General features: G+C 37.6%; 1 protein-coding gene across 1 annotated transcript in view; it reads right to left on the reverse strand.

Moving 5' to 3' along the window:
* Positions 1-20,995, reverse strand: part of gpc1b (glypican 1b) — a 77,066-nt gene that overhangs the window by 20,531 nt on the left and 35,540 nt on the right. Inside the window, exons 2-3 of the mRNA XM_081375467.1 lie at positions 10,519-10,677; positions 185-576 (exon numbers count right to left, since the gene is read on the reverse strand). Of these exons, the coding sequence (XP_081231593.1) occupies positions 185-576; positions 10,519-10,677 (551 nt within the window). The remainder of the gene's footprint in view (positions 1-184; positions 577-10,518; positions 10,678-20,995) is intronic.

Here is a 20,995-nt window from a genome sequence, read left to right on the forward strand (position 1 = left end):
AGGGTATATGGTGTGTGAAGTGGACCGATGAGACATCATGATATAAACTGGGCTACTCAGTGCAAAGTGATGGAAAAAGCAGCCAAGTGACAGGCAAAATGTCTCTATATCAAGGTGGATGGGACAAAACATTAGATTATGGTGGAAAGGTTATTTGAAGACACAGAGAGTGAAAGTTCCCTACCTGTGAAACCTTCCGGACCGCTTCGCCGCTGATCACCAGACCCTGCGCGAATGTTCTGGCTGCAATAACCGTGCGTGTGACTTTGGTCTTGAGCTCTCTGGGAGTGTCTCCAAAGGGCTTCAGCGTTTCTGACTGCTTGGCTACACACTCCAGATACTCCTCTCCAATACTGTACTGAGGGTTTAAAGCTTTAAAGAGTCTTTCCAGCAGACGGGCCCAGAATTCATTCAGAGCCTCCTCGAGATTGAGGTTGGCCCCTCGATAGTAGCGCCGGAGGTCTGAGTACAGATCCTGAAACACCTTTGTCATTTGGGAGAAGAGAGGTCCAAACCCACTCTGGAAGGACGTCTGGAGTGATGCTTCAGAACGATTCAACAGCTCCAAGAAATAATCTGGAAACACACACACACACACACAAGAACATTAGAGCAGCGATTCAACTTTGGAAAGCTCAAGGTCCACACTCCTAATAAAAAACAAAACAAAACAAAACATTGGCCTGGTTTCACAGACAGGGTTTAGACTAAGCCAGGATCAGGCCTTAGTTCAGTTAGGATAGACAGTTAGTTCAAGTAGGAAGACAGTGCAATATGACCAATATTTAACATTACAAATATTTTTATATTACAGTAGGCTATATATCAAATTAATATATATTTATATTATGTGTGTTGTACATTAATAGATGCAATTATATTTAATTACAATAAATCGCATAACCATGTACTCATAATAATAAGTCAAGTAAATTATATAATCATGCTGTTTATTTTAAGGCACTTCATCTCATTTGATTATTTCCTTATTTGGGGGAATTTGATGGATGCACCCAAAAGATAAGATTATTCATAACAAATAAACCAAATTAAATGAAAATGTAGGATTAATTGAGTATGTTTTATAAGAAAATACAATTTCAGTCTTTCTACTAAAATGTAATGACCAGTTTTTTTCAGTTTTTTTTTTCTTCATAAAATAAATATAACTGAAAAAAATTAAAATAAACTTACTTTATTTCAGCTAGTTGCCAAGACAACATTCCTCATTTTAATTCAGTTTAACCTAATGCACTAAAATTAAATAAATAAATTATATAGACATTTTAAAGAAGAAAAAATGAAAAAATAAACATTAAAATTGCTAAAACTTTAACTAAAATGAAATCAGAAAATATAAAAACAAAAACTGATTCAAAGTATTTTAAAAACTATAATATCTCAATTATACTAAAATTAAAAGAACTATAATAAAATTAAAAGACAAAACATCTCAAAACAGTAATGCATTATAAATCTGACTGGATGAGGCACTATTAAGAGTGCAATGTCACAAATCAATTATAGCAGTGCAGCCTTAAATGCATTTTTTCTCTATTTGGGTGCAAGCTCCAAAAATGTGGATATAGTCTTTCTGCAATTTAAAAAAAAAAAAATACTAATAATAATAAATAAATGGGGGGAAAAAAACACCAGAACCATTCATTAATCTAGCTAAAGTTATTTATTCCCCACATAAAATCACCAAAGACACAGTTGAAACATAGGTAAAATTCCATCCTTAGTCAATAGACAACAGTCAGATGTGTAGTTTGTGTACCAACACAATGAGAGGCAATGAAATATGAACAAGTTTTTCCACACACACACACACACACACACACACACACACACACACACACACACACACACACACACACACACACACACACACACGTACTTGCATGTAAAAATGTTCAGTCGATAAGTATGAATTTTATGTAACCCAGTGATATCATAAGCTCACAATCACCCATCACATCAATCAATCACACATTACCCAAGAGAGAATGTTAAAGTACAGAATGAATGATACTCTGCATCAGAAATTAAACACTTCCCAACTACTGTATATAGCATATGAAAAACAGCACACCAAAAGAAAAGTATGTCCATATACATAATATTTGAAAAACAGTATGCGGAAAGTTTCCCGATGGCCTACTCCTTCTGTCAGCATTCTGAAGTTTGCATCCAATGGACACTTTACTGTCCCATGAGGCCACGGGAGAGGATTTATGAATGGCAATAAAGCGACACAACTGACAGGTCACGTGACAGTAACAACATGGCGGATGTTGTACATCTGAATTTCATTCACAATACCCATATTTATATTATATTATTTTTATATTATTATATTATAATTATACTATATTATTATTATTATTAATTTATATTATTTTACTCAGGTTTCTCAGGGGATCTCAGGTTTTACTATCCTTTTTTTTTTTTTTTTTACAAAGGTTTTACAAAGTATATTAAACCTGTACACACACACACAATTAATAACGATGAACCCTAACACGGTCAAAATTAATCTTCCTAAATCCTATACAATTTCTATTCCTACTTTTTATATGTGTGTTCAGAGATCTTCCCTAGATTGCACCAATGGGATTATGGGCCCTATCTTGCACCCAGCCCAATTGACTTTGTACACCGACGCATGTATCATTCCTATTTTGCACCCGCGCAAAGCGCGCTTTTCCCTCCACAGAAGCACGTCGCTAAACTAGGGAATGAACTTGCGCTCCCTGGGCAGTTCAGCGCAAAAAAGGAGGCGTGTTCCGGCGCAAACGTTCCTTCATGCTATTTTGCAGGTTTAGAAAACAATTGCGCCACTAACCAGGAAAAAATAGTTTAAGTCAGTGGCGCGTTGCGCATGTTATTCATATGCTATTTTAAGGGCGCATGCTTGGCCATAATCAATGTAGCGTGTGCACAACGCGCATACACTTTTATTCTCTCATCTACACAGAAGCAGGAGTTTTCATTTTTGCAAATCATACATTATTACGATAGATAGATAGATAGATAGATAGATAGATAGATAGATAGATAGATAGATAGATAGATAGATAGATAGATAGATAGATAGATAGATAGATAGATAGATAGATAGATAGATAGATAGATAGATAGATAGATAGATAGATAGATAGACAATTTATTATAAAAGCATACATCTAGCTTACACATTTACCCAAATTATCATACGCCTGTTTAACCGAAGTTAATTTGGGTGGGTTTCTCCATCCCAAACGTCCCTGACGAGAGCGTTGCTCTCCTTGGCTGTGAACCGCTCCTGGCGCGCGCCTGGCAAATCCGCCGTTATAATAGGAATCCGCTTTAGAACAAGCGCGCCTGCTCTTAAAGGGAATGTGAGATGACGCTCTGATTGGTTTATTTCACGTTACGCCCAAACCACACCTATGAATAATGAAGCTACTTCAGACCAACCCCTTTTAGATTTGCGCCGGGCGCAAGAGTCATTTATCCCGCCGGGAAAATAGCAACAGCGCCAAGACCCGCCCACAAAGTTACTTGTGCTTTGACACTTGCGTTTCAGATCGTTAAAATAGGGCCCTGTGTCTCTACAAATACTTTCACGATGAAATACAGAGCAGTGTGCTAAATAAGACCTCTTTGTGCCCTACATCTGATTAAGTTCACATTAATCATACTTTTGAAATGGCCCAACAAATGCTATGTAAAGGATAGTGCACACAGACTTGATGAAGAATTTCAAAACATCCATATTAAACAGATCATTGACCATTAAGTTTTTCCAGCTGTCCTTTCTTGTTGAAATGACTGTTTCTGGACTCTAAATCCCATCACATTCATGTCCCCCTGCACTGTGAGAATCCCACATTCATTATCTCTCTTCACGCTTCAATGGACACTTTTCTCACCTTTCATATTTTCATTTAAAGCCTCTCCGAAGTGTGTTACCATTGATCCAGGTGAGCCTATCTTCACTCCCTGTCACTCCGAACGCAGGTTTTTAAAGTCTGATTCATAACATGACAGTCCGCAGGGCAGAAATCTCACTGCCCTTGCAAATTTGTTCGTTCTTTATTATAAAGGCATAACAATAGTTTTGATCAAAAACACTAAAGAAAATAAACTTTAATAAACTAAAGTTAAATGTTTCATTGTTCCTCCCACATTAAAATTGAGTTGAATTAAAATGAAAATGTACAGATATGACACTTATATATTGATACTTTAATGGCTTATCAATGTTAGCACCATAAAGTAAAATGTAAATATATAAATGTTTAATTCATAGATTAAAATGCATGCAACTATACTAAATTTTTATATATGTGACCCTGGACCACAAAACCAGTCACATGGGTACTTTTTTTTTAAATTGATATTTATACATAATCTGAAAAAAAAAAAAGCTTTCCATTGATGTATGGTTTGTTAGGATATAACAATATTTGGTCGTGATACAACTATTTGAAAATCTGGATTCTGAGGGTACTTCTGAGGGAATTTCCATTTTAGGGTGAATTATCCCATTAAGTGTCTGATTATGGGGGGTCAATGTATCAGGTGAACATCCTGACTTTAAATAAAGAGAAACTAATATAAAAAAGAAAAAGAAAAAAGGAAGGCCATGAAAGGTAGATCCTCGGTTCTTTATATTCCTGTCACACTCGTCTGACCCTCCACCTCCTCACTACACCCCTCTCTCCCTCTCCCTCTCCCTCTCCTCCATCTATCTCTCTGACAGGCGTGCAGGCGTAATGATATCAGTGGCGTCGTAACAGAACACGCGGGCTGTTAATTTGCGGCCGAGCCCGTGATGGAGAGACAAGCAGCTGGGGACCACAGAGTGATGGAATGAGAGGAGGGAGAGAGGGAAGGGATGAAAGGAGGAGAGGGATTTGGATGTGATTACATGTAATTGTATTTGTGCATTCTGACAAAGTGCTGAATGGATGAATTTATGGAGTACCAGCCCTCCCTCATTTTATTCAATATTTTAAATTAATGCACACACAGAGACATTTGAAGCTGTATTGGTAAGGACCTTTCATAGAAGCAATATTTACTTTAGCAAACCCTACTACTACTAAAGGCCAGTTCACAGCCAAAACAATAACTACAACAATAACTATAGTGTCCACACCAATGGGCGATAACCTATTGTAAGTGCACTCTGCAGTCTGCTTTAAATGCTCAAGCTCTTTAATGAAACTTTATTATTCATCATCTGGACAAAATCAATCAGAACATAACCCTCTGTATCATTCCTCTGTGTCGTTATTGTAATAATGGTGGTATGGACTTCACTATTCTCCTAGAATTAGAATGATTATCAAAACTTGATTTGATTTATCAAAACTTGGTTACTTGACAGTGGTTGGTGTGAACGGGCTTTAACCCTCACAAACACCTGTAGCCATTATTCAGTTTAAAGGTGCAGTATGTAATATTGACAACTAGCGGTTGAAATTGGTACTGCAGTCCAAATTCAAAACATTGGAGAGGGTTGTTTCTCTCGTCATCAGACTTGTGGGCAGATTGAAAACACGCAACAGGAATGAGCGCAATTGACAATGGAAAGCGACAAAATCTTACACTGTAAAGGTGATGATACACAGGGCAACTTTTTGAGCAATGTTGCTGGGCAATAAATAATTTAGATTGGTCGTGGGCCCTGTGTCTCATTTGGTTGCCCATTGACGACAACATTGCCCAGCAACATTGCTCAAAAAGTTGCCCTGTGTATCATCACCTTAAGTTGATCGAAATTTACGGAAACTAAAAATGTTTAGATGAGCATAAACATGGTTAAACAGTGAATAAGAACAAACTCAAAAATTGTACAGCAGACCATAGACTATATAATTCATTTCAGATACTTAACCCTAAATACATTATTTGTCCCAGTTTTGAATGACAGAACAAAACATTAGAATAGAATAGAATAGAATAGAATAGAATAGAATTTAATAAAAGAGATGTGAAATAAAAGATTAATGTAAAATGAATTGAAATTTTCAGAAACTTGACCCTTACACAACAAAACAAGCACACACACACACTTTTTCCACTTGTCCTGTGAAAGGGCGCAGGGTCCATCACACAAGCTGAAGAGTTCTGATTGGGTCTTGAACCCACATACGGCGGAGCAGAGCCACAGCTGAAAGGTCATGTTCTTCACCTGCGGGTCTGTCTACACCTAGTATCAGAGATCATGCATTTGGAATGTACATGCATTAATGGTCACAGACGAGCTCTTTAAAGCCTCCTTCAGTGGAGCTTGTAAACTCTAGCTCTGTCTGAAGGGTCTTAAATCAGACAGTACACCAGCTGTGGCCTGAATCTCCTCCTGATAACATGCATGTCAACCGAGTCTCCACAGGTGCACACACAGGTGGACCTACATGTCAATGGAGCCTATGGTACTTTACTAACGTTCAAAAGTTTGGGGTCAGTAAGATTAATCCTTTTATTCAGCAAGGATGCATTACATTTATCCAAAGTGACACTAAAGACAAAATGCAGTTCTTTTGAACTTTCTGTTCATTAAAGAATTGTAAAAAAAATATATATATCATGATTTCCACGAAAATATTAAGTAATGTTTTTTTAACATTGATAATATGAAGAAACTGATCTTAAGTATCAAATCCGCATATTAGAATGATTTCTGAAGGATCATGTGACACTGAGGACTGGAGTAATGACTCTGGAAAATTGAGCTTTGCCATCACAGGAATAAATTACATTTTAAAACATTAAAATAGAAAACAGTTATTGCAAAAATATTACTGTTTTTACTGTATTTGTTATCAAATAAATGCAACCTTGGTGAGCAAACTTTTTTCAAAAACATTTAAAAATCCCAAGATTTTGAATGGTAGTGTACAGAGAGAGATTCATTAAAGCAATAAGCAATAAGGGTGGTGGAGGGTTGTGATCCACAAAAAAGGTATTTTAAATCACTATGTATTTGTATATATCTCCAATTAACAGGAAGACTATTCATGTTTAAGGTTTTCACCCTAACATATATGCACAGTACTTTGGCCAGCAACCATTTTGGCATTTGGAAAATGAAGGAGTATAAAGAAAAGAAGAAAACAGAATCATAACATAAAAACTGTCACTGCTCCTCATAAAACTCGTGTGATAGTGTGTGTGAGGGAGAGGGAAAGAGAGAGAAATGTCTCCGGGATCATAGGTCTGTATCACTGCAGGTCTTCCTCAACATTTATTTTTTAATTTTGCTGACGCTTTTATCCAAAGTGTCTTTAACTCAAAGCGACTTACAAATTATATTCTTACTTAACATTATTTGCATGTCAACATGAAACGGCCAATAAGGATGGGCGACAGAGCAGCTGTCCTTGTCGCAGATGACATCATCAGAGGTGACCTTCAACAGGAAATTGTTTTCCTGGATGAGTCGGTGTAATTGAAAATATTATTTCAGTAAATCAGCACTTAAATTGCTCAGCTGCCATTTACAGTCAGGACTAAATGTATTCAGCTAAGAAAATATCACAGATTAAATCTGCAGCGATTCAGGCAAAGGCACTTGAGAACAAGAAAAGTCGTAAATTGAACAATGTGATCTGATAAAAGAGATTTATTATCTTCTATGCTACGTTTTGATTAGTTGTCTTTACCACAGAAAGGTAAATCTTCGGGCCTGAAACTTGAATTTGATTGTCTTTTGAAAGTCTTTTTCTATCACTTCTGTTTATATGTTTTCAACGTATGTGTCTGAGTCTGGTACATTCAGAAACCATCCCCTACAGCGAAAGCCACTCAAATTCCTAAACACTACTGAGAATCTCCTCACCCTTACAGAGAATCCAGCACCCAGCATACACACACACACCCTAAAACACATCGAGAGCCATACTTAACCTCCTAAAACAGACTCATAACAGCTCATTATGCTCTAACACACTTATAGCTGTGATTCTAAGAAGACAAAACAAACTCAGGAGACAAACCTTTCAACACATAATGACACAAACCCAATCATACACATACCTGACGACAGACACAACTAAACAGACCGTAAAAGAGGAGGAGTGGTGTATGAAAGGATTATTAGATTTACATGTCCTAAGGATAGAAAGATGATGGGTGGATGAAAGACAGACATGATAGAACTGAATGACAGACAGACAGACAGACAAATAGATTTTCCCTTTTTATATATATATATATATTTTTACAAAGCTATTAAACTAAACTAGAAAAATGTGCGAGAAAATGAAATCGATGTGGATATGACAACAGCCCTTGAGACTGGGCCCTAGGTTGCTGTAAATTGATCTCTTTTGCAGTTAGTAAGGGGTGAAAACTGGAAACAAATGTTAGCGTCTTTGACAGCACGCATGATTCAGAGAGGCTGTTTTATAGTGTTTATAATAAATATTGTCACATTTTACACTGTTACTGCCTTTAGTCTTTCAAATCTTACATAAATAGCTACACACACACACACACACACACACACACACACACACACACACACACACACACACACACACACACACACACACACACACACACACACACACTGGGTATAATCCACCATCACTGCTTAATGTGCTGCCAAGCATAATTCATGCTGGGAAACACACACTGACCAGATCTCCTCCCTGTGCAACAGCACTTGGGAAATAATCAGAGTTCAAGCATTCTCACCACAAACACACTACATCATGTGTGTGTAAGAGAGTGTGTTTGTACACACACAGGATTCCTGGAGGTGAGCTGGCAGAGACATGCTTTAAACCCCAAAATTGGCACTTATGAACTCCAGAACAACAGAGACACTGACTTTTTTTAGAACTTTAAGTACCAAAGTCACCAACTGTACAAAAAAAAAAAACAACAACATTACAAGGGAGATATTCTATAAATATTTCTTCAGCTTCAGATTATTAAATCTTTGAAAAGCACTTTATATTATGCCCGTTCTCTATTCTACTTTTTTGTTCTGCTTGCCAATAAAATTAATCAAATGCGACTTTTGGCAAGCATCATGATTAGAATGCCAGACCTACAAACCCATCTGTTGACCTTTATTATTATAATTATCATACCTCTCAATGTCAAGAAATGCCCTGGTCATGTTTACCTTTCAAAATCTAAATATGTAAATAAATAAATATGAATTGTATATTAATAATATTATTTTAATATAACTAAATTATATTTTGCATTAAAAAAATCAAGTATTTTTTCAAATTATTATTTTTTGCATTATGACATTATTTTAATTTAGTTTATACTTATTGAAATAACCATGTGTAGTAAGTATGATGTAAGTACTGTAGTATTATTGCAATGCCTGTAATATTGTTTTTTTGGTGTGTTTTTTTTTAAACATCCAGACAGTGATTTTTTAATTACTGTATCACAATAACAAGAAATACATTTTTATTTCTTTATAGAAATGAGAATTTAAGAGAAAATGCACTTGAATTAAAAAAAAAAAAAAAAACGTAATTGTTTTTAAAAAAGGCTTTGATTTCTTAATGCAAAATATAATGTCTTTTTTATTCTTTTGTGAGAATTCCCCCATCCAAAACAGCAAAACACACACATTTAATGCATGTAATTGTGTGAAGGATGCTGATTGAGAAGTTGTTTAACTCTTACAGAAAGAGCTAATCAAACAAATCTCACACCCACACACACCAATCTACACAAAAAGCAAAAACACTGATTAAGATGCCTACACACACAGAGAGAGAGAAAGAAATGATTATGAAGCAAGAGAAAGTTAAATGGGAGATATATATATATATATATATATATATATATATATATATATATATATATATATATTATATTATATATATTTATAATGTTTTTTGGGCTTGATCTCCATCTCTCCAAACACAATCACTCAGGTAAACAGCATGAATAATATCCACACTCACAGTATTCAGCAGGCTTGAGAATAAGTGAGAAATCCACACACACACAAACACACACACACACACACACACACACACACACACACACACACACACACACACACACACACACACACACATACACACACACACACCATCTGTCTGATGCCACGGAGGTTTTAACTGTGCTGCTCTGAGATATCAAGCACAGGTTTGTTGGACAAGCAGCCACCCTCGTTCTACCTGTATATAGAACCTTAGGGTTCTTGACTCAATTTGTAAGAAGCCTTTATGCCAGTTCTAAAGGAGAAATGTCTTAAATGATTGCATAAAACTTATTTATGTTTACAAGCTGTGTAATTCATCAAATTTGATCAAAATAAAAAAATTGCATTAAAACAAATTATAACAATCAACTAATTCCATATCATGATCCCATGATGAGAACCCCTAAAAGGTTCTATATTATGAAGTACCTGACAGAACTCTTTAAGATTAGAACATTTTCTTCAAAGAGTGACGTCATTTTTCAACAAACGATTCTTCTCAACCTCATGATGGGAAGTGTAATGTAAAGAGACCCTCTTTCCAGACAGTAACTCACCGTCAAAGCTCTTGAACTGGACGCTGAGAGAGGCCTGTAAGGTGCGTCCAGACTCCTTCACCTGTGTCTCAAACTCTCTTCTGCTCAGGTTCAGGAGGTTCTCCTCCATCCCGGACGTGCAGCAGGTGTAACCCTGAGGACAGACCCGCAGGTGCTCACCTGAGAGAGACACAATTAACAACATCATCAGGACAGTCAGTGGAAGTGCATTTAACTTTCTCCATCCATCCATCCATCCATCCATCCATCCATCCATCCATTCATTCATCATAACCCATAATATTTCAGTGGCATGAGCCCCTGCCCCCTTAATGGCTAGTAAATTTGCAGTGCCGCCCCCCCCCGGAATGCGATTTCATCCCCCAAATAAGATTTATATATTTTTTTCTCTTATGGTCACCAAGGCCTCAAAAATACTGTAAAAACAGTAATATTGGAAAAAAATATTATTACAATTTAAAATAACTGTTTTCTATTTAAATACATTTTAAAATGCAATGTATTCCTTTAGAAATCATTCTAAGAAACATTTTTGAGGAAACAGTGCTAGATTTTTTCAGGATTGTTTGAATAGAATAGAATAGAATAGAAAGAATCCAAAATTCAAAAAGAAAAATAAATGTATATATATATATATATATATATATATATATATATATATATATATATATATATATATATATATATATATATATATATATAAATAATTATTAGTAGTATATATTATTGCGTTCAATCGATTAAAAAAATACTAATTAATCACACATTTTTCATTTTTCTGTAATGAATGCACCTAACATTAAAGTTTTTAATGTATTTTTATATTGTGATACCGGTAATTTCACATTCAATATCCAAATTAATGCAGAAATAACACAATTATTTTGTGTGTTAGTCTAATAGGAATTATCCAGAAATTGAATGAACCTGACGTACATTAAACTTTATTTAACTCATTTAAGACTGCTTATACGAGGAAATGCATTTTGGCATTTTGTGTGTTTTTGTCAATTCAAATGCAAAAGAGAAGTCAATATGATCTGAATGTGTCGGTGACTGACAACTCAACATCACAGCACGGTTATATAATGGAGTACAAATGATTTTTTTTATGATGGGAAGGAGGGGGCTGAAGAGTAATTGAAAGTTTCCACTCAATCGACTGGTGTTCACCCCTGTGTTATTGTTTTATAGAAGTGATGACCTGCTCAGTCGATATAAAAACTCTCTCTGTCCTTTCCAGTTTTAAATTTTCAATGCTCAGTGTTCTCTATTAACAGTTTGCAGCACAGTTGCATACAAAAAAAAAAGAACAAAAAAAAGTGCAAAATAAATGTAATAATAAAATTAAAAACTAAGAATTATTATTAATTATTATTATCAGCAGTACAATTAATATTATTCTTTCATTAACAATAAAACAAAAATAATAAACTTTATTATTATATTGCTATTTTTTGTTATTTAATGATAAATAAAAAATTCTTGGAAAACCAATTATTATTATTCCCTCTGATGAAGCTCTCGTGGATCAGTCAAATGCTTGTGCCTGCAGACCTTTCATAAGTATTCTGATGTTTTAAAAATTGTATTAATTAGAAAGCCACATCATTCTTATTTATTGCCATCTTGGGCCATAAAGATGTGTGTATTTGTGTGTTAGTGCGTCTATCTTGTGTGGTACGTTAGTGTCAAATAAAGCAAGTGTCTACCTGTGACTTGTGTATCTGAGCATGTGTGTGTTTGTCAGCGGGTGAGAGTACACACTGTCAGAGACAGGATTCTTTTTCTAAAGAGCTGGGCTGTCAGCCATTTCTATCCTGAGCCTATTCTCCAATCCAAGGACAGAGGAAGCATATAAAAAAGCACACAGCAAACAGATGGAATTTAATGCGCTCTTATCTGAGCTTAATGTTACTGCTCAAGAAGGTTTACAGGCCCTTGAACAGCATAGCATTTGATTAAACCCACACAACTAATGTGTTTGGCCTCCAACATCCAGTGCAACACACTGAAAACACACAAAATGTGTTTCTGTGAACCATGGCTGGTTAGGAAAAAAAATTGATATAGGGATGTGATTCATTGTCATTTATTTTGTGAGGCTGTGGACAGATGACACTGGGTTCAACAGTCAGAAAGAGGATTCAGATTCACATTTATTACACACACACAAAATAATAATAATAATAATAATAATAAAAAAAAATGTATCGTAATTAATTAAATTCTTGTTTGAATGGATACAGCATAGTACTGCACTATAAACTCAAACTGAGCTAGTTATTATCATTTATCTTTTAGTACTCTACCTAACAGACTATAGTTCCACAGAGGTGTCAAGCTATTTGTTGTGATCTTTTGGTGGCTGATATACAGTGTTTTTGGCCGTAACAACCCCTGTTCGATTCTGACTCATGGTGTGCTTGCTAAATTACCCCTTAGAGATCAATAAATCACATCTCTCTGTAAAGTGAGCTGAGCTGGGCTGGAGTTCTTTTCCGCCTCGATAAATTAGAGTTAATATAAAATAGATTACTCCGTAGGTAAAACTGGAAACATATAAACATCTTCTGGTTTCTGCCTAGAGAGATACCTTACATGACCCCTAATAAAAGCATTTAAAATAGTGAGTAAAACCAATGCTATTTCCCTCAAAGGTCTCTCATGGCCCACTAACACACACACACAGTAAGATTGGAGATTGAAGAAGGACCAATTCACAGACCATTAACTTATCTGGGAACTCTAGGGAGGAAAACTCCAATTAGGATCCAATTAGACCACAGAATGAGAATCCAAAAAAACTCTCTCTCTCTCTCTCTCTCTCTCTCTCTCTCTCTCTCTCTCTCTCTCTCTCTCTCTGTGTGTGTGTGTGTGTGTGTGTGTGTGTGTGTGAGAGAGAGAGAGTGAGAGAGAGAGAGAGAGAGAGAGAGAGAGAGAGAGAGAGAGAGAGAGAGAGAAAGAGAGAGAGAGAGAGAGAGAATGTTATTTTACAGGGAAAGGAAGGAAATGTTCACTTTAATCCATTTAGCTCGAAGCAGTTACACAGATAAAGCATCAAATTAACACACACAGTCAGAAGGAAGTGATTATGGATATCTATGGATATAACTCTTTACTCACAAAACATGCACATACATTAACACGCAATCGTATTACTCTTTTTTGTTTAAACATCTGAGCAATTTGGCCAGAGAAGATACGTCCCTCCTATACTTTGCATGGTCGCTACACCACTAGTACAATCTTTAGATTCCCACTAAGCACAAGCCTTCCTATGTTACTGTAATCCTTTTCACCATCACCAGCCATCCAAACAGTTTTTATTTTATAGTAAACACAGTTATTACCTTTTATTTCCCGTTTACTTCACAGTATTGCTAAAAGTGCATGCAAAGACAGTTAGCCTAGCAATTAGCCTATCAACACATTCTGAGGAAGCTGCTTAATGATGTTACAAAGCAGAGAAACAAGCAGGCGTTGTCCATTTTGCTGTTTCTAAATGTAAAGTGGGTTGTTTTCAATCTATAAGGGAGACATGTCAGCAATCATTTTAATTTCAGCACATTATTTAGCGGAGTGTCATAGATTTTTCCCTAAACCTAACTAAGTCCTATCTCATCTGACCTAAGTCTACCTGGGCCTATAATATTTATACTCTAGCGCGTCTACACATCGACGTCGGCCGAGTCTAATCCTATATCCTAGTGCGTCTACACATCGACGGCGGCCGAGTCTAATCCTATACCCTAGCGCGTCTACACATCGACGTCGGCTGGGTGCTAATCCTATACCCTAGCGCGTCTACACATCGACGTCGGCCGAGTCTAATCCTATACCCTAGCACGTCTACACATCGACGTCGGCTGAGTCTAATCCTATACCCTAGCACGTCTACACATCGACGTCGGCTGGGTGCTGCTAATCCTATACCCTAGCGCGTCTACACATCGACGTCGGCTGGGTGCTAATCCTATACCCCAGTGCGCCTACACATCGACGTCGGCTGAGTCTAATCCTATACCCTAGCGCATCTACACATTGACGGCGGCCGAGTCTAATCCTATACCCTAGCGCGTCTACACATCGACGTCGGCTGAGTCTAATCCTATACCCCAGTGCGCCTACACATCGACGTCGGCTGGGTGCTAATCCTATACCCTAGCGCATCTACACATTAACGGCGGCCGAGTCTAATCCTATACCCTAGCGCATCTACACATTGACGGCGGCCGAGTCTAATCCTATACCCTAGCGCGTCTACACATCGATGTCGGCTGGGTGCTAATCCTATACTCTAGTGCGTCTACACATCGATGTCGGCTGGGTGCTAATCCTATGCCCTAGCGCATCTACACATTGACGGCGGCCGAGTCTAATCCTATACCCTAGCGCGTCTACACATCGATGTCGGCTGGGTGCTAATCCTATACTCTAGTGCGTCTACACATCGATGTCGGCTGGGTGCTAATCCTATGCCCTAGCGCGTCTACACATCGACGGCGGCCGAGTCTAATCCTATACCCTAGCGTGTCTACACATCGACGTCGGCCGAGTCTAATCCTATACCCCAGTGCGCCTACACATCGACGTCGGCCGAGTCTAATCCTATACCCTAACGCGTCTACACATCGACGTCGGCCGAGTCTAATCCTATACCCTAGTGCGTCTACACATCGACGTCGGCCGAGTCTAATCCTATACCCTAGTGCGTCTACACATCGACGTCTACCGAGTCTAATCCTATACCCTAGTGCGTCTACACATCGACGTCGGCCGAGTCTAATCCTATACCCTAGCGCGTCTACACATCAACGTCGGCCGAGTCTAATCCTATACCCTAGCGCGTCTACACATCGATGTCGGCTGGGTGCTAATCCTGTACCCTAGTGCGTCTACACATCAACGGTGGCTGAGTCTAATCCTATACACTAGCGCGTCTACACAATGACGTCAGATGGGTGCTAATACCTGTTCCCCTAACTAGCTTACTTCCTGCGCAGGAATAATCAACAAACAGACCTCAGCAAATGTCCTTTAAATGCTTTAATCACGGCCGGAGGATCTCTTGAGCAGTTCTCAGAGAATCTCTTCCAAGAAGATGCAAGGCCGGAGGATCTCAGACAAATCCCATTGAGAATCCCACCAGCTAACACGAATACAACAGTTTTTATAGAATAGGGAGGTATGGCAAAATGATATGAATTAGATTGGTTCTTCATATGCATACCCTTCTGTTACTAGGTAAAGCAAACTTTGTTTTAATGATTACTTCATTGTTAATCACAAGGTTCAAATTTAGTCATCTGTCTAGTTTCAATTCCCAAATTTGTTATTTTTACACTCACACAACCAAAGTAAAAGGGGTATGGCAACACAACATACAACATTCAGAAACATAGGACAGAACGTTTTAGTGCATTGTTTTCAAAGTGTTGGAGATTGGGACCACAGGAGATTGCAGGAACATTAGGATTAAGGTTAATGCATTCTAGAGAAAAAGTGTGTGTGAAAAAGCAGATGACATTCATTAGCATGTCAAACTTTGAAAACTTCCCATTTATTCCTCACATACAGAAGAGTGTGAGTTGGCAGCAGGGACACTTTATCTGAGTGATTTGATATGAAACATTTAACACGCTAGCTCTTCACCACCCAATCAATACAACAAGAGCCCTCATCCTAAAACACTTTTCTGAGGTATTTGATAAATGAGTTTGCCAGTGGCGTGCATTTCTCCTAACGATCCACTGCAAACAACGATGATTGTGAAGCTGCGTGTCTAGCATTAATGAGAGCATTTGAATTCTGGGATAGATAGGAAGCATCCTATGATAGCATCACTCATTCACATACACAAGCATCCTAGCTATCGGCACTGTAACAGACCCTTACACAGAAGTACTCTGGCTGTACCATGGTAAAATGGTGGTATCAGTAATACACTATACCGTTCAAAGGTTTGGGGTCGGTAAGATTTTTAAAATATGTCTCATATGCTCAACAAGGCAGCATTTATTTGATCAAAAATACAGTAAAGACAGTAATGTTATGAAAGATTACAATTTAAAATAACTGCTATATATTTTAAACTGCAATTTATTCCTGTGATGCAAAGCTGAATTTTCAGCATCATTTCTCTAGTCTTCACTATCACAAAATCCTTCTGAAATCATTCTAATATGCTAATTTGCTGTTCAAGAAACATTATTATTATTATTATTATCAATGATGAAAGCTGTGATTTTTTCAGGATTATTTGATGAATAGAACGTTTAAAAAACATTTATTTGATATCAAAATCTTTTGTAACATTATACAAGTATTTTGATCAATTGAATGCATCCTATAGCTGAATAAAAGTATTAATTAATTTATAAAAAAATAAAAATAAAAAAAAACTTTCAAACAGCATATTCAGTTTTTACAACTTCTGAATGGCTGTCAATGCATCACAAAGCACTTGTTCTCAAATCAGCTAATCTCAGACTTGAATATGCATCTCAGAAATTATGAAATCTTGTCAGAGCTCAGTAATACATCATAGTGTTCTGGTTTATTAATGTCACTTGCATCAGATGAGAGGAAGTAGAGATATCATAGGAAGTTGCAAGACCCATTCTAGTGATTTGCCTCGTTAAATAAATCCCAGACAGAAATCCCACCCACACACCATTCCTGTCACACACACACACAGAGAGAGAGAGAGAGTTATCAGGAACATGATGGATTACAGCGCGTTTTAGAAATGAAGCCTGAACAGAGACACACACACACACACACACACACACACACACACACACACACAGTGGCGTTCAGTATCACTGAGCTAGTGTTGTGGGCAGAGAGACAGGACAGATGATCCGGTGTGTAAAACTAAACACAAGATTATCACTGTAACATCTTTCTGTCTGCCGCTGGATCAGTTTATTTCACTGGGATTATTTCCTACAAATTCAACCAATGCAGTCATGGGTTTTTTGTGTCATTTTGGCACATGTCTGCAGTGTTTTAGCACCAGATTGACAAAAATATATTATGCAAATAGAGTATGTTGCAAACAGACCCACCAAATTACTGCTTGACCATGCATACAGATTATAACAGTCTTTTACTGTATATCACTCGAGGAATTGCTGCTGATCAGTTAAGGGGTGGACACCCCGCTCACAATTGCTGTTTCAGTCTCTTTTTTCTTGATAAGAATTGCTCTTAAGAATTGCTCTTATTTAGACGTAGAACCATCTCTTTACAACCACAACACAGGAGACCTTTCAGGTGCGCACTCCAACAAGCACAGAATAGGTAGAGGGAGATTGAGTGAACGGCAAACAGTAGATAAACGAGATAGTGGAACAATCATACGACATGAATTAATATGGAGGCGATTAAAGCAGCGTCAAAACTTTGCATGCATGTAGCCTACTATGTATTTGTTATGCATCACATTTTAGAACATGGCTCTCAAATGTATGGACTAAAATATAATGCTATGTGAGATCACAACATAAGGCACAAATTAATATGAAATTTTTCATCTGTAATTTTAATGCACAAAAAACATGTGTGAACTGTGCATTTGTAATCGAAAATTGCCGCCAATTTTGCTTTAGTTTGTAAAGGACAAATGAAAATGGATCACATTTAAATGTGCATAAGATAACTCATTTTACATTCTGGCATTTGTATGCGGCCGGTGTGATGACAAATCAGGTCCTCCCTCGAATTTGGGTCTCTGTTAGGACCCCAAGCCATCCCATTGGCTCCAGTATTTGTTTGTTTAAAAGCTACTCTTTTAAGCGCCTGATTACAATTCCAACAAAATCATGTTATGATCAAAGCTATTTGAACTACGTTATAATGACAGTTTATGTCTATAGTTAGCATATGTACTAGCATAGCATACAGATACCCGATTAGCATGTGATGAACTAGCCGTCCTTATTCACTGAAAATATTCTCCTCTGCTGTTGCGCTCAAATCAAATATGTGCTGTTCGGGTTTGTAAGTGATGGTTATGAAACATGATTTGATCAATATTTCATGTCACTAGCTGTTTCTCAATGTCAAGGATACTTCCTTGGCAGGACTGGTCCTTCCAAGTCACTTCCTTCAGAGGCTAGGCGAGGCTCCTCTTTAGCATTCTACTGTCTATAGTTTTTCAACGGCTTTGGAACAGGCTAGCAAGTGCACGTCAGTGCGTCATAACGTCAGTGAAAATGAAAAACAGAGCGTTGCTATGGACGCAGTTCTGTTCACTCAGGCAATATAATCGTTTTTAAATCAATAAACTCCTTTTTAATCATATTGATTATTTGACTGTCAAGTGTGTTTAAACAGTGCAGGTCAATTTGACCCATAACATGTAATTATTTTTTAAAACAAATGTTTGGTAACGTAAATATATTTACATTTGAAAGCATATGACCCGTTAACGCTCCGACTCCGCGTTAGTCCGTTAACGTCCAACATTTTGAATTTTTTGAACAAGATAGCAAAGCTGCGCGCATAGGATTGTGGGTGATTTGAGAGCGTGAAGAGCGCGAAGGCTACACATATGCATCCTTTCCTGTGTATGGGATATTTTTCGAACGAAGGACTGAGTCCTTGGTGGAAATTCCGAGGATCCTCGACATTGGAACAGTCCTTCGACGGATGTCGATGACGTAGCATCCTCGAAATTCTGGCTTCCGAGGATCCTTCCTTGACATTGAGAAACGCCTACTGACATCCAACCTGTGCAATAGCCACCTATTTCATTCAAGAGTGATGACAGAGTGGAACATGTTCAGTTTAGTCGCTGCTGAAAGAAAAAAAAACCCTCTGTCCCGTCACTTTTTGCTGTTTCAGCTCAATAGAAAACAGGACTACATGGCACTGACAGGAGGCCTTGTTAAACAGACAGGTAATGCTGAGATGAGATGATCAAGTTTTGCCGAGAGGAATCTGGATTTGCATCTGTCTCCCCCGTCTAGAATCACAGGCAAAAATCACTGTAGCAGAGCTGACTGGACAGTTTTTCACACGCAGCCTCATCAGCAGGCATTTATTGGTGTAAATGAGGGATTTGAGAAATGAATGTGAAAAATATGAAAGTTGAGAAAACAGGGGGCATCTGTTTACTGTCAGATGTGGCGTAATTCAACACTGCATGATGATACGAAAGTCATTCATTTACAAATTTTCCTATAAAGAAACTGCATCACTTTACAGTTTCTTGGAAATCAATATTACAGTCAAAAATATAAAATATCTAGTGCCTGACATTATGGTTTCAGCATAAGTAGCCTAATAACAGTAAAGCCAGCTTGCAGTTAGTCATTCAGGACGCTAACTATGAGCTATCTTTACTGCGGTGGGATATTAGTAGTGAACGTGAACCGAGAACCAGCTGGGCTCTGTGGCCCGTGGTGCAGCGCGTTCTGTTCCCTGTGGGAGAGTTCCTCAGGGACACTGACATGGATCTAAATCAGTGTCTAATCCGCTCACTTGTCAGGCCGACTGCCACCACGCAGGTGAGCATCAGCGCCCTACATCTGCATGCTAACCTGCTTTCGAGTCTGCATGGCGATTTGCTTCTCATTCCTGTTGTCCCAGTTTCTGAATGAATCATTGAGTCATAAATGCATTGGGATCTAGGAGAATTACAGCACAGCTGGTGTGTCTGAGATGTCCTAAAAGGTTTACACATGCAGCACAATTTTAGTAGAGTTAAATTGGACTTTTTTTTTTGAATAGTCAAGGTTTCTTGCACAAATAAAACAGATTTTCAATATGTTCAGCTCTCTTGTTGATTTAACAGGCCGTTTTTATAACAAAGAGGTGAAAGGTCTGTTTAGTGGCTGAAAAAATGTTCAAGAAAAGACTCAGTTCTTGACCTGATCTACAGATGGGCTTTGGTTAATCCGTTTCGTCTGCTTTTGTTTTAACATTCATTATGGACACAGTCTACTGGAAAAGACAATCCCCTCTGTGTCTTGGTGTTTTGACAGCATGAGATATTTTGGACTTTTGTAATTTGGCGTGTGTGTGTGAGAGAGGGTATGAACATTTAGTGAACCTTGTTGCTGAGATACAAGGGAAGTATTCATCAAGGACAAATATAAATTTGGTAATGGCGCAAACACACCCACAAAATAACTGTTTATCTCAATTTGCATGGTGCAACTGCCCAGCTTGTTATATAGCCTATACACACACACACACACACACACACACACACACACACACACACACACACACACACACACACACACACACACACACACACACACACACACTCACACACACACGTTTTATCAAATCTGGAATCAAGGGAGAATAAAATGCTATATGAAACTGTGGTGGATTTTTAATAGATAAAATAGTAAACTGTATATTAAACTAACCATGTTTCTAACATCTAACCTTACTTCTATTTTTAGGCCTAACATGATAACACACTGAAACACAATGCACTAAAACGTTCTGTCCT

The sequence above is a fragment of the Scardinius erythrophthalmus genome (assembly GCF_964197995.2).
Source record: "Scardinius erythrophthalmus genome assembly, chromosome: 9".
Taxonomy (NCBI): domain Eukaryota; kingdom Metazoa; phylum Chordata; class Actinopteri; order Cypriniformes; family Leuciscidae; genus Scardinius; species Scardinius erythrophthalmus.